At 45.9% G+C, this 13,628-nt stretch overlaps 1 protein-coding gene across 4 annotated transcripts in view; it reads left to right on the forward strand.

Annotated features, from left to right (window-relative positions):
• LOC124037659 (protein unc-13 homolog A-like) overlaps nt 1–13,628 on the forward strand; it is a 61,071-nt gene that overhangs the window by 12,158 nt on the left and 35,285 nt on the right. For 3 of the 4 annotated variants that reach the window (XR_006839221.1, XM_046352592.1, XM_046352593.1), the window contains exons 4-7: nt 7,870–7,954; nt 12,383–12,388; nt 12,774–12,848; nt 12,985–13,204. Coding sequence is in view for 3 of the 4 variants with exons in the window: in XM_046352592.1 (XP_046208548.1) it covers nt 7,870–7,954; nt 12,383–12,388; nt 12,774–12,848; nt 12,985–13,204 (386 nt within the window). In the remaining variant the exon portion in view is untranslated. The remainder of the gene's footprint in view (nt 1–7,869; nt 7,955–12,382; nt 12,389–12,773; nt 12,849–12,984; nt 13,205–13,628) is intronic. The other variant, XM_046352594.1, reaches the window with a different exon arrangement.

Genomic DNA, 13,628 nt, shown 5'->3' on the forward strand with positions numbered 1-13,628 from the left:
TTATTAACCCTAGGTTCTGGAGGCTCGGCAGGCCAGGAAGTAACAGGTGGCACGAGACGTAGACTCTGGAACTGTCCAGAGAGGTCGGAAACCTGAGCGGCCAGGTTCTCCACGGCATGGCGAGCAGCGGACAATTCCTGCTCGTGTCTGCCGAGCATGGCTCCTTGGATCTCGACGGCAGTGTAACGAGCGTCTGAAGTCGCTGGGTCCATTCCTTGGTCGGTTCCTTCTGTCATGCTGGTAAAAGAGGACCCAAAAGCGACTTAACAGAAACAGAGTTTAATAATGTTCAAAACGGAATAACTGACATCCTCTAGATTTGTAGAGGGGAAAACAACTGGAGAAGCGGCCACAGACTGCAGGTCGCTTCGGGTAGGCGCAGGCCGTAGTCGACTGAGACACCTGCTCACACGCAGCGTCTGATGAAGGCACAAAACACGACAGAACAGGGTGATACACAATCACGGCAAAAACACGACAGGACAGGGCGAAACGCAATCACAGCATGGTGAATACAAAACAAGGAACCGACGGCACAGGAACGGATCACAAAGGAATAAATAGGGACTCTAATCAGGGGAAAGGATCGGGAACAGGTGTGGGAAGACTAAATGATGATTAGGGGAATAGGAACAGCTGGGAGCAGGAACGGAACGATAGAGAGAAGAGAGAGCGAGAGAGTGAGAGAGGGAGGGGGAGAGAGAGGGATAGGAGGGAAAGAACCAAATAAGACCAGCAGAGGGAAACGAATAGCATGGGGAGCACAGGGACAAGACATGATAATAAATGACAAACATGACAGTATCGGAGCGCTGGGACAGAATGGCTCCCACGCCCACCCCCGACGCGTCAACCTCAACAATAAACTGTTTAGTGACGTCAGGTGCAACAAGGATAGGAGCGGATGCAAAACGCTTCTTAAAGAGATCAGAACAACAATCATACGACCGGTGAGGAGGAAGGGAGTTGGTTCTGGACCGACTGAAGACCGTGCGCAGACCATGATATTCCTCCGGCACTCCTGTCAAATCACCAGGTTCCTCCTGAGAAGAGGGGACAGAACAAACAGGAGAAATAGCAGACATTAAACACTTCACATGACAAGAAACGTTCCAGGAAAGGATAGAATTACTAGACCAATCAAAAGAAGGATTATGACACACTAGCCAGGGATGACCCAAAACAACAGGTGTAAAAGGTGAACAAAAAATCAAAAAAGAAATGGTCTCACTATGGTTACCAGATACAGTGAGGGTTAAAGGTAGTGTTTCACATAATATACTGGGGAGAGGACTACCATCCAAGGCAAACATGACCGTGGGCTCCCTAACTGTCTGAGAGGAATGTCATGTTCCCGCGCCCAGGCTTCGTCCATAAAACAGCCCTCTGCCCCAGAGTCTATTAATGCACTGCAGGAAGCTGCCGATCCGGTCCAGCGTAGATGGACCGGTAAAGTAGTACATGTACTTGACGGAGAGGACCGTCTAGTAGCGCTTATCAGTCGCCCTCCGCTTACTGATGAGCTCTGGCCTTTAACTGGACATGAAATGACAAAATGACCAGCGGAACCGCAATAGAGACAGAGGCGGTTGGTGATTCTCCGTTCCCTCTCCTTAGTCGAGATGCGAATACCCCCAGCTGCATGGGCTCAACACCTGAGTCAGTGGGGAAAGACGGTAGTGTCGGAGAGAGGGGAGACACAGTTAACGCGAGCTCTCTTCTATGAGCTCGGTGACGAAGATCTACCCGTCGTTCAATGCGAATAGCGAGTTCAATCAAAGAATCCACGCTGGATGGAACCTCCCGAGAGAGAATCTCATCCTTAACCTTAGCGTGGAGTCCCTCCAGAAAACGAGCGAGCAACGCCTGCTCGTTCCAGTTACTGGAGGCAGCAAGAGTGCGAAACTCTATAGAGTAATCCGTTATGGATCGATTACCTTGACATAGGGAAGACAGGGACCAGGAAGCTTCTTTCCCAAAAACTGAGCGATCAAAAACCCTTATCATCTCCTCTTTAAAGTTCAGATAATTGTTAGTACACTCAGCGCTTGCCTCCCAGATAGCTGTGCCCCACTGCCGAGCCCGACCAGTAAGGAGTGATATGACGTAGGCAATCCGAGCTCTCTCTCTTGAGTATGTGTTGGGTTGGAGAGAGAACACGATATCACACTGGGTGAGAAAGGAGCGGCACTCAGTGGGCTGCCCAGAATAACATGGTGGGTTATTAACCCTAGGTTCCGGAGGCTCGGAAGAACCGGAAGTAGCTGGTGACATGAGACGAAGACTCTGATACTGTCCTGAGAGGTCGGAGACCTGAGCGGCCAGGGTCTCAACGGCATGCCGAGCAGCAGACAATTCCTGCTCGTGTCTGCCGAGCATCGCTCCCTGGAACTCGAGAGTAGAGTAGAGAGAATCCATAGTCGCTGGGTCCATTCTTGGTCGGATCCTTCTGTTATGCAGGTGAATGAGGACCCAAAAGCGACTTGGCGAAAACAGAGTCTTTAATCCAGTAAAGTAAAAATACAATCAAATAAAACAATTTCCACTCGTAATGACGAGAACCGACTGGAGACTTGATCTTGAACTGCAGGTTGCCTCGGGAAGGCACTTGAACCTAGCAGACTCAGACACCTGCTCACCACGCAGCATCTGAGGGAAACACGACACGACAGGGCGATACACAAACACAGCACGGTGAACAATAGACAAGGATCCGACGGGACAGGAACGGAAAACAAGGGAAGAAATAGGGACTCTAATCAGGGGAAAAGATAAGGAACAGGTGTGGGAAGACTAAATGATTGATTAGGGGAATAGGAACAGCTGGGAGCAGGAACGGAACGATAGAGAGAAGAGAGAGAGGAAGGGAGAGAGAAAAAGGGGAACGAACCTAAAAAGACCAGCAGGGGGAAAACGAACAGAGGGAAAAGCAAAATGATAAGACAAAATAAGACAAAATATGACAGGTAGGGGTAAAGTGACTATGTATAGATAGCAGAGAGAACAGTCTATGACTAGGGTAGCTGGAGTCTTCCTCTGACACCGCCTGGTATAGAGGTCCTGGATGGTAGGATGCTTGGCCCCAGTGATGTACTGGGGCATACACATTACCTTCTGTAGCGCCTTGCGGTCGGATGCCAAGCAGTTCCCATACCAGGCGGTGATGCAACCAGTCAGGATGTTCTCGATGGCGCAGCTGTAGAACTTTTTGAAGATTGAGGGGGAATAGGCATTGTTGTGCCCTCTTCACGACTGTGTAGGTGTGGGTGGACCATGATCATTCCTTAGAGATGTGGATACCTAGGAATTTGAAGCTCTTTCGACCTGCTCCACTACAGCCCCATTGATGTGAATGGGGGCATGCTCTGCCCTCGTTTTCCTGTAGTCCACGATCATCTCCTTTGTCTTGATCACGTTAAGGGAGAGGTTGTTGTCCTGGCACCGCACTGCCAGTTGTCTGACCTCCTCCCTATAGGCTGTCTCATTGTTGTCAGTGTTGTCTGCAAACTTAACCTCTTGCTCCTACCTGGCACGCAGGCGTCCCATCTAGAGCTCTGGAAATGCAAATGCGCTACGCTAAATGCTAATAGTATTAGTTAAAACTCAAACGTTCATTAAAATACACATGCAGGGTATTGAATTAAAGCTACACTCGTTGTGAATCCAGGCAACAAGTCAGATTTTTAAAATGCTTTTCGGCGAAAGCATGAGAAGCTATTATCTGATAGCATGTAACACCCCAAAAGACCCGCAGGGGACGTAAACAAAATAATTAGCATAGTCGGCGCTACACAAACCGCACAAATAAAATATAAAACATTCATTACCTTTGACCATCTTCTTTGTTGGCACTCCTAGATGTCCCATAATCACTATTGGGTCTTTTTATCGATTAAATCGGTCCATATATAGCCTAGATATCAATCTATGAAGACTGTGTGATAAACGGAAAAAATTGCGTTTCATAACGTAACGTCATTTTTTTAAATTCAAAAAGTCGACAATAAACTTTCACAAAACACTTCGAAATACTTTTGAAATGCAACTTTAGGTATTAGTAAACGTTAATAAGCGATCAAATTAATCACGAGACGAAGTGTTTTCTATAGGGGTCCGTCTTGAAATACTGTCCGTGTATTTCTCAACCATAATATCCGGTCAGAGACCGGAAGAAATGGGCTGTCTATTGTTCGTTTGACCAAGAAACAAATCCTAGGCAAATGACAAGACTGTTGACATCGTGTGGAAGCTGTAGGTACTGCAACCTCAGCCCTATTTAATGTCTTTCGCCCATAACAATGGGTTGAAGCGGCGGATGGATATATTTTTCCACTTTCAGTGATCAGATTTTCCTGCACTCTTCAATGAAACGCACGTTCTGTTAAAGTCACAGCCGTGATTTAACCAGTTTTATAAAGTCTGAGTGTTTTCTATCCACACATACTAATCATATGCATATACTATATTCCTGGCATGAGTAGCAGGGCGCTGAAATGTTGCGTGATTTTTAACAGAATGTTCGAAAAAGTAGAGGGTCGACTGAAGAGGTTAATGATGATGTTGGAGTCATGTTTGGCCATGCAGTCATGGGTGAACAGGGAGTAAAGGAGGGGACTAAGCTCGCAGCTCTGATGGGCCCCCGTGTTGAGGATCAGCATATCAGATGTTTTGTAGCCTACCCTTACCACCTAGGAGTCGCCCATCAGGAAGTCCAGGATCCATTTGCAGAGAGAGGTGTTTAGTGCCATGGTCCTTAGCTCAGTGATGAGCTACAAAGCTTCACAACATGGAATAATACAGAACTGCATGACATTTTGAGCAAACAGTTAAAGTTAAGTTGGTCCCAGATCTGTTAGGGAAAGGGGGATACCTAGTCAGTTGTACAACTGAATGCATTCAACTGAAATGTGTCTTCCGCATTTAACCCAACCCCTCTGAGTCAGAGAGGTGCGGGGGGCTGCCATAATTGATATGGGTTAACTGCCTTGTTCAAGGACAGGACAACAGGTTTTTACCTTATCAGCTCAGGGATTCAATCCAGCAACCTTTCGGTTATTGGCACAACACTCTAACCACTAGGATACCTGCGTTGCCTATGGTCATTGTCTGCTATACAGCCGAAACGGATCTGGGACCAAGTTAGAGGATCTATTTCTCTAGTGTTTCTCAGTGTGTCTATGTGTGACTCACCACCTGGATTCGGTCTTATGTAGCAACATTTAAATTACGTTTTTTACATTGGATAAAATTACCTAGACTTACTGACAAGCTCCAATAGACAGACGCGTGCTATATGGCAGACCAATCCAAACGCATCTCTCGGCATGTCCAGTCCATTCATTATCTCAGCCAATCATGGCTAGCGGGAAGGTTGCTCACTTTTTACATTTACATTTACATTTAAGTCATTTAGCAGACGCTCTTATCCAGAGCGACTTACAAATTGGTGCATTCACCTTATGACATCGAGTGGAACAGTCACTTTACAATAGTGCATCTAAATCTTAAAGGGGGGGGGATTACTTATCCTATCCTAGGTATTCCTTAAAGAGGTGGGGTTTCAGGTGTCTCCGGAAGGTGGTGATTGACTCCGCTGTCCTGGCGTCGTGAGGTAGTTTGTTCCACCATTGGGGGGCCAGAGCAGCGAACAGTTTTGACTGGGCTGAGCGGGAGCTGTACTTCCTCAGTGGTAGGGAGGCGAGCAGGCCAGAGGTGGATGAACGCAGTGCCCTTGTTTGGGTGTAGGGCCTGATCAGAGCCTGGAGGTACTGAGGTGCCGTTCCCCTCACAGCTCCGTAGGCAAGCACCATGGTCTTGTAGCGGATGCGAGCTTCAACTGGAAGCCAGTGGAGAGAACGGAGGAGCGGGATGACGTGAGAGAACTTGGGAAGGTTGAACACCAGACGGGCTGCGGCGTTCTGGATGAGTTGAAGGGGTTTAATGGCACAGGCAGGGAGCCCAGCCAACAGCGAGTTGCAGTAATCCAGACGGGAGATGACAAGTGCCTGGATTAGGACCTGCGCCGCTTCCTGTGTGAGGCAGGGTCGTACTCTGCGGATGTTGTAGAGCATGAACCTACAGGAACGGGCCACCGCCTTGATGTTGGTTGAGAACGACAGGGTGTTGTCCAGGATCACGCCAAGGTTCTTAGCGCTCTGGGAGGAGGACACAATGGAGTTGTCAACCGTGATGGCGAGATCATGGAACGGGCAGTCCTTCCCCGGGAGGAAGAGCAGCTCCGTCTTGCCGAGGTTCAGCTTGAGGTGGTGATCCGTCATCCACACTGATATGTCTGCCAGACATGCAGAGATGCGATTCGCCACCTGGTCATCAGAAGGGGGAAAGGAGAAGATGAATTGTGTGTCGTCTGCATAGCAATGATAGGAGAGACCATGTGAGGTTATGACAGAGCCAAGTGACTTGGTGTATAGCGAGAATAGGAGAGGGCCTAGAACAGAGCCCTGGGGGACACCAGTGGTGAGAGCGCGTGGTGAGGAGACAGATTCTCGCCACGCCACCTGGTAGGAGCGACCTGTCAGGTAGGACGCAATCCAAGCGTGGGCCGCGCCGGAGATGCCCAACTCGGAGAGGGTGGAGAGGATGATCTGATGGTTCACAGTATCGAAGGCAGCCGATAGATCTAGAAGGATGAGAGCAGAGGAGAGAGAGTTAGCTTTAGCAGTGCGGAGCGCCTCCGTGATACAGAGGAGAGCAGTCTCAGTTGAATGACTAGTCTTGAAACCTGACTGATTTGGATCAAGAAGGTCATTCAGAGAGAGATAGCGGGAGAGCTGGCCAAGGACGGCACGTTCAAGAGTTTTGGAGAGAAAAGAAAGAAGGGATACTGGTCTGTAATTGTTGACATCGGAGGGATCGAGTGTAGGTTTTTTCAGAAGGGGTGCAACTCTCGCTCTCTTGAAGACGGAAGGGACGTAGCCAGCGGTCAGGGATGAGTTGATGAGCGAGGTGAGGTAAGGGAGAAGGTCTCCGGAAATGGTCTGGAGAAGAGAGGAGGGGATAGGGTCAAGCGGGCAGGTTGTTGGGCGGCCGGCCGTCACAAGACGCGAGATTTCATCTGGAGAGAGAGGGGAGAAAGAGGTCAGAACACAGGGTAGGGCAGTGTGAGCAGAACCAGCGGTGTCGTTTGACTTAGCAAACGAGGATCGGATGTCGTCGACCTTCTTTTCAAAATGGTTGACGAAGTCATCTGCAGAGAGGGAGGAGGGGGGGGAGGGGGATTCAGGAGGGAGGAGAAGGTGGCAAAGAGCTTCCTAGGGTTAGAGGCAGATGCTTGGAATTTAGCGTGGTAGAAAGTGGCTTTAGCAGCAGAGACAGAGGAGGAAAATGTAGAGAGGAGGGAGTGAGGAGGGACCTGGCATCCTTTCAGGTCCGCAGGGAGGCGAGTTTTCCTCCATTTCCGCTTGGCTGCCCGGAGCCCTGTTCTGTGGCTAAACCAACTAGGCTCGTAATTTAACAATTTTATTTGTATTTACAGATGGCATACAAGCTTGATATTAAGGCACATGTTCGAGACTAGTTGAGATGGAGTTTTTACCAAAAATGCATTTTGGTTAAAAAAAAACATTTTTTAAAGTTCAAACAGCTCTCCTGTGAAGTCGTGACTTGCGTCTAGTTTCCTGAATCGGGTCACGATTGCGTCTAGTTTCCTGAATCGGGTCACGTATGTCAGTGGTGGTGGTGAATGTTGTGGTGATGAGGATGTTGTGGTGATGAGGATGTTGTGGTGATGAGGATGTTGTGGTGATGAGGATGTTGTGGTGATGAGGATGTTGTGGTAATGAGGATTTTGTGGGATGAGGATGCTGTGATAACAAGAGTGCTGTGTTTGTGTGGTTTCTCCCCATGCAGGGTGGGTGGTGCGCTGTATAGCATCGACAGCATGCCGGACCTCCGCAAGAGGAAAGCCATGCCTCTGGTCAGGGACCTGGTCAGTGTAAGTTCTGACCATATACTAAATATATTTTACTCAATATTCTCTCTCTCTCTCCCTCTTATCAAATTCAATTCAAGGGGCTTTATTGGCATGGGAAACATATGTTTATATTGCCAAAGCAAATTAAATAGATAACAATAGTGAAATACACAATCAAAAATTAAAAGTAAACATTACTCACAAAATGGCCAATAATTAAAAATAAATATAGATGATATTTACAATGGTGTTTGATCTTCACTGGTTGCCCTTTTCTTGTGGCAACGGCTCACAAATCTTGCTGCACACTGTAGTATTTCACCCAATAGATATGGGAGTTTATCAAAATTGTATTTGTTCTCAAATTCTTTGTGGGTCTGTGTAATCTTTCCAATGTGTCAACTAATTATCTTTTGTTTTCTCATGATTTGGTTGGGTCTAATTGTGCTGCTGTCCTGGGCTCTGTAGGGTCTGTTTGTGTTTGTGAACAGAGCCCCAGGACCAGCTTGCTTAGGGGTCTCTTCTACAGGTTCCTTTCTCTGTAGGTGATGGCTTTGTTATGGAAGGTTTGGGAATCGCTTTCCTTTCGATGGTTGTAGAATTTAATGACTCTTTTCTGGGTTTTGATAATTAGCGGGTATTGGCCTAATTCTGCTCTGCATGCATTATTTGGTGTGTTACGTTGAACTCTGAGGATCATTTTGCAGAATTCTGCATGCAGAGTCTCAATTTGGTGTTTGTCCCATTTTGTGAGTTCTTGGATGGTAAGCGGACCCCAGACCTCACAACCATAAAAGGCAATGGGTTCTATAACTGACTCAAGTATTTTTAGCCAGATCCTAATTGGTATGTCGAATTGTATGTTCATTTTGATGGCATAGAAGGCCCTTCTTGCCTTGTCTCTCGTTCACAGCTTTATGGAAGTTACCTGTGGCACTGATGTTTAGGCCGAGGTATGTATCGTTTTTTGTGTGCTCTAGGTCAACGTTGTCTAGATGGAACATGTATTTGTGGTCCTGGCAACTGGACATTTTTTTGAACACCATTATTTTTGTCTTACTGAGATTTACTGTCAGGGACCAGGTCAGACAGAATCTGTGCAGAAGATCTAGGTTCTGCTGTAGGCCCTCCTTGGTTGGGAACAGATGCACCAGATCATCAGCAAACAGTTGATATTTGACTTCAGATTCTAGTAGGATGAGGCTGGGTGCTGTAGACTGTTCTAGTGCACTCGCCAATTTGTTGATTTTTATGTTGAAGAGGGTGGGGCTTAAGATGCATCCCTGTCTCACTCCCCGACCCTGTGGATAGAACTGTGTGTTTTTTGCACATTTTTAAGGCACACTTGTTGTTTGTGTGCTTAGATTTTTAAATGTTGTATGTTTTTCCCCTAACACCACTTTCCATCAATTTGTATAGCAGACCCTCATGCCAAATTGAGTCAAAATCTTTTTTAAATCAACGAAGCATGAGAAGACTTTGTTTTCGTTTGTTTGTTTGTCAATTAGAATCTGCGGGGTGAATACGTGGTCTGACATACGGTAATTTGGTAGAAATCCAATTTGACATTTGCTCAGTACATTGTTTTTGTTGAGGAAATGTACGAGTCTGCTGTTATTTTCCATAAGTTGCTGTTCATGCACATCCCCGGCATATCTCTGTCCATTGTCTGTTTTTGCCTTAATTTGTTTTATTGGCCAGTCTGAGATATTACTTTTTCTTTGCAACTCTGCCTAGAAGGCCAGCATCCCGGAGTCGCCTATTCACTGTTGACATTGAGACTGGTGGAGCGGGTACTATTTTTATTTTATTTTATTATTATTATTATTATTTTTTTTTTTGCCAATTTCGTGGTACACAATTGTTAGTAGTTACTATCCTGTCTCATCGTTACAACTCCCGTACGGGCTCGGGAGAGACGAAGGTCGAAAGCCATGCGTCCTCCGAAACACAACCGAACCAAGCCACACTGCTTCTTAACACAGCGCGCATTTAACCCAGAAGCCAGGCGCACAAATGTGTCGGAGGAAACCCCGTGCACCTGGCGACCTGGTTAGCGCGCACTGCGCCCGGCCCGCCACAGGAGTTGCTGGTGCACGATGAGACAAGGATATCCCCACCGGCCAAACCCTCCCTAACCCAGACGACGCTAGGCCAATTGTGCGTCACCCCATGGACCACCCGGTCGCGGCCTTAGACCACTGCACCACCCGGGAGGCCTCTTAGCGGGTACTATTTAATGAAGCTGCCAGTTGTTTCTCAAACTAGACACTCTAATGTACTTGTCCTCTTGCTCAGTTGTGCACCGGGGCCTCCCACTCCTCTTTCTATTCTGGTGAGAGACAGTTTGCGCTGTTCTGTGAAGGGAGTAGTACACATTTCTCACATGGACTAACCTTCATTTCCCAGAACAAGAATAGACTGATGAGTTTCAGAAGAAAGATCTTTGTTTCTGGCCATTTTGATCCTGTAATCGAACCCACAAATGGTGATGCTCCAGATACTCAACTAGTCTAAACAAGGCCAGTTTTATTGCTTCTTTAATGAAGACAACAATTTTCAGCTGTGCTAACATAATTGCAAAAGGGTTTTCTAATGCTCAATTAGCCCTTTAAAATGATAAACTTGGATTAGCTAACACAACGTGCCATACAATAAGCAATTTACAACATTAACAATGCCTACACTGTATTTCTGATCAATTTTATGTTATTTTAATGGTCAAAAAAGTAGCTTTTCTTTAAAAAACAAAGACATTTCTAAGGGACCCCACACTTTTGAACGGTAGAGTAGTTGTCAAAGTAGGTGCTATAACTAGGCTATTATACTCACACTAAATAGACGACCTAGCCCTTGTGCCATCCACCCTTGCCAATTGAACTGACTTCCAGGCTTTGAATTGAATAGCACTGACAAGCTGGAGGCCTGCTCAGCTCCACTTGAATGAAGAATTACCATACAGGACTAAATAGCTCAGTACTTTGTCTCTATGAATCCAGTTCACTGTCAGACTGTACAACCCACACACTTGCATGAGAATGAACACACACATGGAGATGCAGATACATAGGCACACACACCAGCGTTTCCATTAGCCATAATAGCCGGCTTTTGTCCGAGATTTTTTTTAAAAATAGTAAAGCCGATGAATAAAATTGGCACAGGCCAATTGTCCTGGGAGGAGAAGAAAAATCCCATTGTGAAATAATGCTTTTTTTTCTATTCATTGGTTGTCTGGTCGTGCTGAATGGTCTATAGGTTCATCTGCATAATTGTATGGAATTAAATTAGCATGTATGTACAGTATATTCGTTATGTATCTTATTTATCACACACAACCAGCATACAGATACAGAGCCCTTGAGTGGAATATCTGTCAGAAAGCGCAAGAGCTGCTGCCTGTGGTGCTTTCAAGACAACTACGATACAAGGTCAAATCATGATGTCAGTCATCTTCAGGTCGGAAAGTCGGATCTTTAGAAAGAGGCCTGAATTCCCGAGTTGGAATTCCGAGTTGGATGACCGACCGTTCAAAACTATTTTTCCCAGTCGGAGCTCGTTTAATCGCCAGTTCCCAGTTCTCCTGAAAACACCGAAGTCAGAAATCAGAGATGTATGAGTTTCCAGTTGTTATGAACACTGCATGAAACAGCAATGGCAGGAATGCTTCATTAGCACACCACACACCACTTTGCAATGAGCTGGAGGCAGTATGCATTTTGAAAACGTTATACTTAATTGTTTGAAACCTGAATGTTTTAATACAAATGAGGCATGTCTTGCTTTGCTTAAAAGTAGCCTATTAGAGCGCTCTTTCTATATTTTAGCTAGAAATCCTACACCTGTAACTCTCTGGGTTTTAAATAGAGTATATCTTTTAACATCGCATATCATTGTTAAGGAAATACGGAGTTTTCCACTTTGTTCCTAAGGGCTTTTGTCCTACACTAAAAAAATGTTATTCGACTGTTCCCATAAGATAACCCGTTTGCGTTCCAGGTAGAACCCTTTCAGGTTCCAGGTAGAACCCTTTTGGGTTCCAGGTAGAACCCTCTGTGAAAAGGTTTATACATGGAACGAAAAATAGTTCTCCAAAGGGTTATCCTATGGGGACATCTGAATACATCTTTTAGGTTCTAGATAGCACAATGTTTTGGGTTGTTTACGTGGCACGTGATTAATAGGTCTAGATTTAAATGAATGGAAATGTCCTCCCTCCTTTCCCTCCACCCAGTATTCCATCAACAAACTGAATAACTCTCCCGTGATATAGTGATCTTTCTGTCTCTTGGCACTTTTATCACGATCGATCACTCTGTGTCTGTTTTGAAATCCCCCCTATGCTATTGGCGTCATGTTTGTGACTGTGGCTAGAGTTGTTTGACATATGGCCCCTTTAACACTTGTTTCTCTTCCTGCTTCTTTCTTCCTCCATCTCTACTGCTAAAGGCTATGGTGAGTAACACCGTGAACGATTCCAAATGAAAAGAGAATGTTGTTAAGACGTACTGGCTTTGTTTGCTCCCAAGGGGAATAGCAATTTGTGTAGAGAAGCACTTCATTCCAGATACCCATGACCCCTGGTTTCTTGTATACACTTGGGGAGAATACAGCTGGATCGCTTTGTGACCTGTTGCCTTAATGAGATATGTTAAAATATATTAAAGTAAGTAGCAAGAGAAATAGACTTCTTTCTTTGAGCAAAATCGAAGTTGTCACTTTGTTTTAAAAGTGCTTTTTGAATGTATTAGAATCGCAGTATGTACAAAACTACTATATATTAATCTAATCAGTCATGAATTCCTTCCTTTCTTTCTGTCCCCTGCCTGGCCTACCTCAGTCCCTGGCTCAGAACTCCAGGAAGGCAGGGTTCACATCAGCTATGGCGTCCAGCGCTCTCAATAACGAGGATCTGGTGCGTTTCTGGCTCTTTCTTTTCTCTACTCTCAGTATATCCAGATAGTGGGCATTTCCCCTCTCTCCATGTAGTCATAGATTCCACTGATTCTTTGACTCTGTATATACGTCCTCTACGTTTCCCTCTCTTGTAGAAGAGCCATGTGTACAAGAAGACCCTACAGGCTCTGATCTACCCCATCTCCTGCACCACACCCCATAACTTTGAGGTGTGGACGGCCACGACACCCACCTACTGCTATGAGTGTGAGGGGCTGCTGTGGGGCATCGCCCGCCAGGGCATGAGGTGCACCGAGTGCGGGGTCAAATGTCACGATAAGTGCCAGGACCTACTCAATGCTGACTGCCTGCAAAGTAAGTAGAGCCATGTTGAACTTTTCTAAGTGAGTGGTAAAGTTTTGTTCAGTTGGTGCTAAAACATAATATAATGATAAAACATAACCTAACAACACCAACTGTGTGGGAGACTACAGACTGTAAGATGCTTTGGATAAGAGTGTTACATAGCTGACTGGCATTCCCCTTTGACTGTCATACTTCAGCCTTTTCCCTCCTCTCTCATCTCTCCTACATCTCTCATCCCACTCCCCTTGCCCTCCTCCCTCGCATTATCTCACTCTGCAGTCTCAGGCACTCTCTATCCTTTATTTTTATTTAAAAAATGAATTTAAAAAAAATGAAAAGCCATTTGTCTTTCCTTGAGATCCTCTCCCCCTTTCCAACTCTTTGTGAACGTTTCACAGGTCTGCAGACACTGCCTGAGCACTCGTCGAGAAAT

This window comes from Oncorhynchus gorbuscha, linkage group LG06 (genome assembly GCF_021184085.1).
Source record: "Oncorhynchus gorbuscha isolate QuinsamMale2020 ecotype Even-year linkage group LG06, OgorEven_v1.0, whole genome shotgun sequence".
NCBI classification, from domain to species: Eukaryota; Metazoa; Chordata; class Actinopteri; order Salmoniformes; family Salmonidae; genus Oncorhynchus; species Oncorhynchus gorbuscha.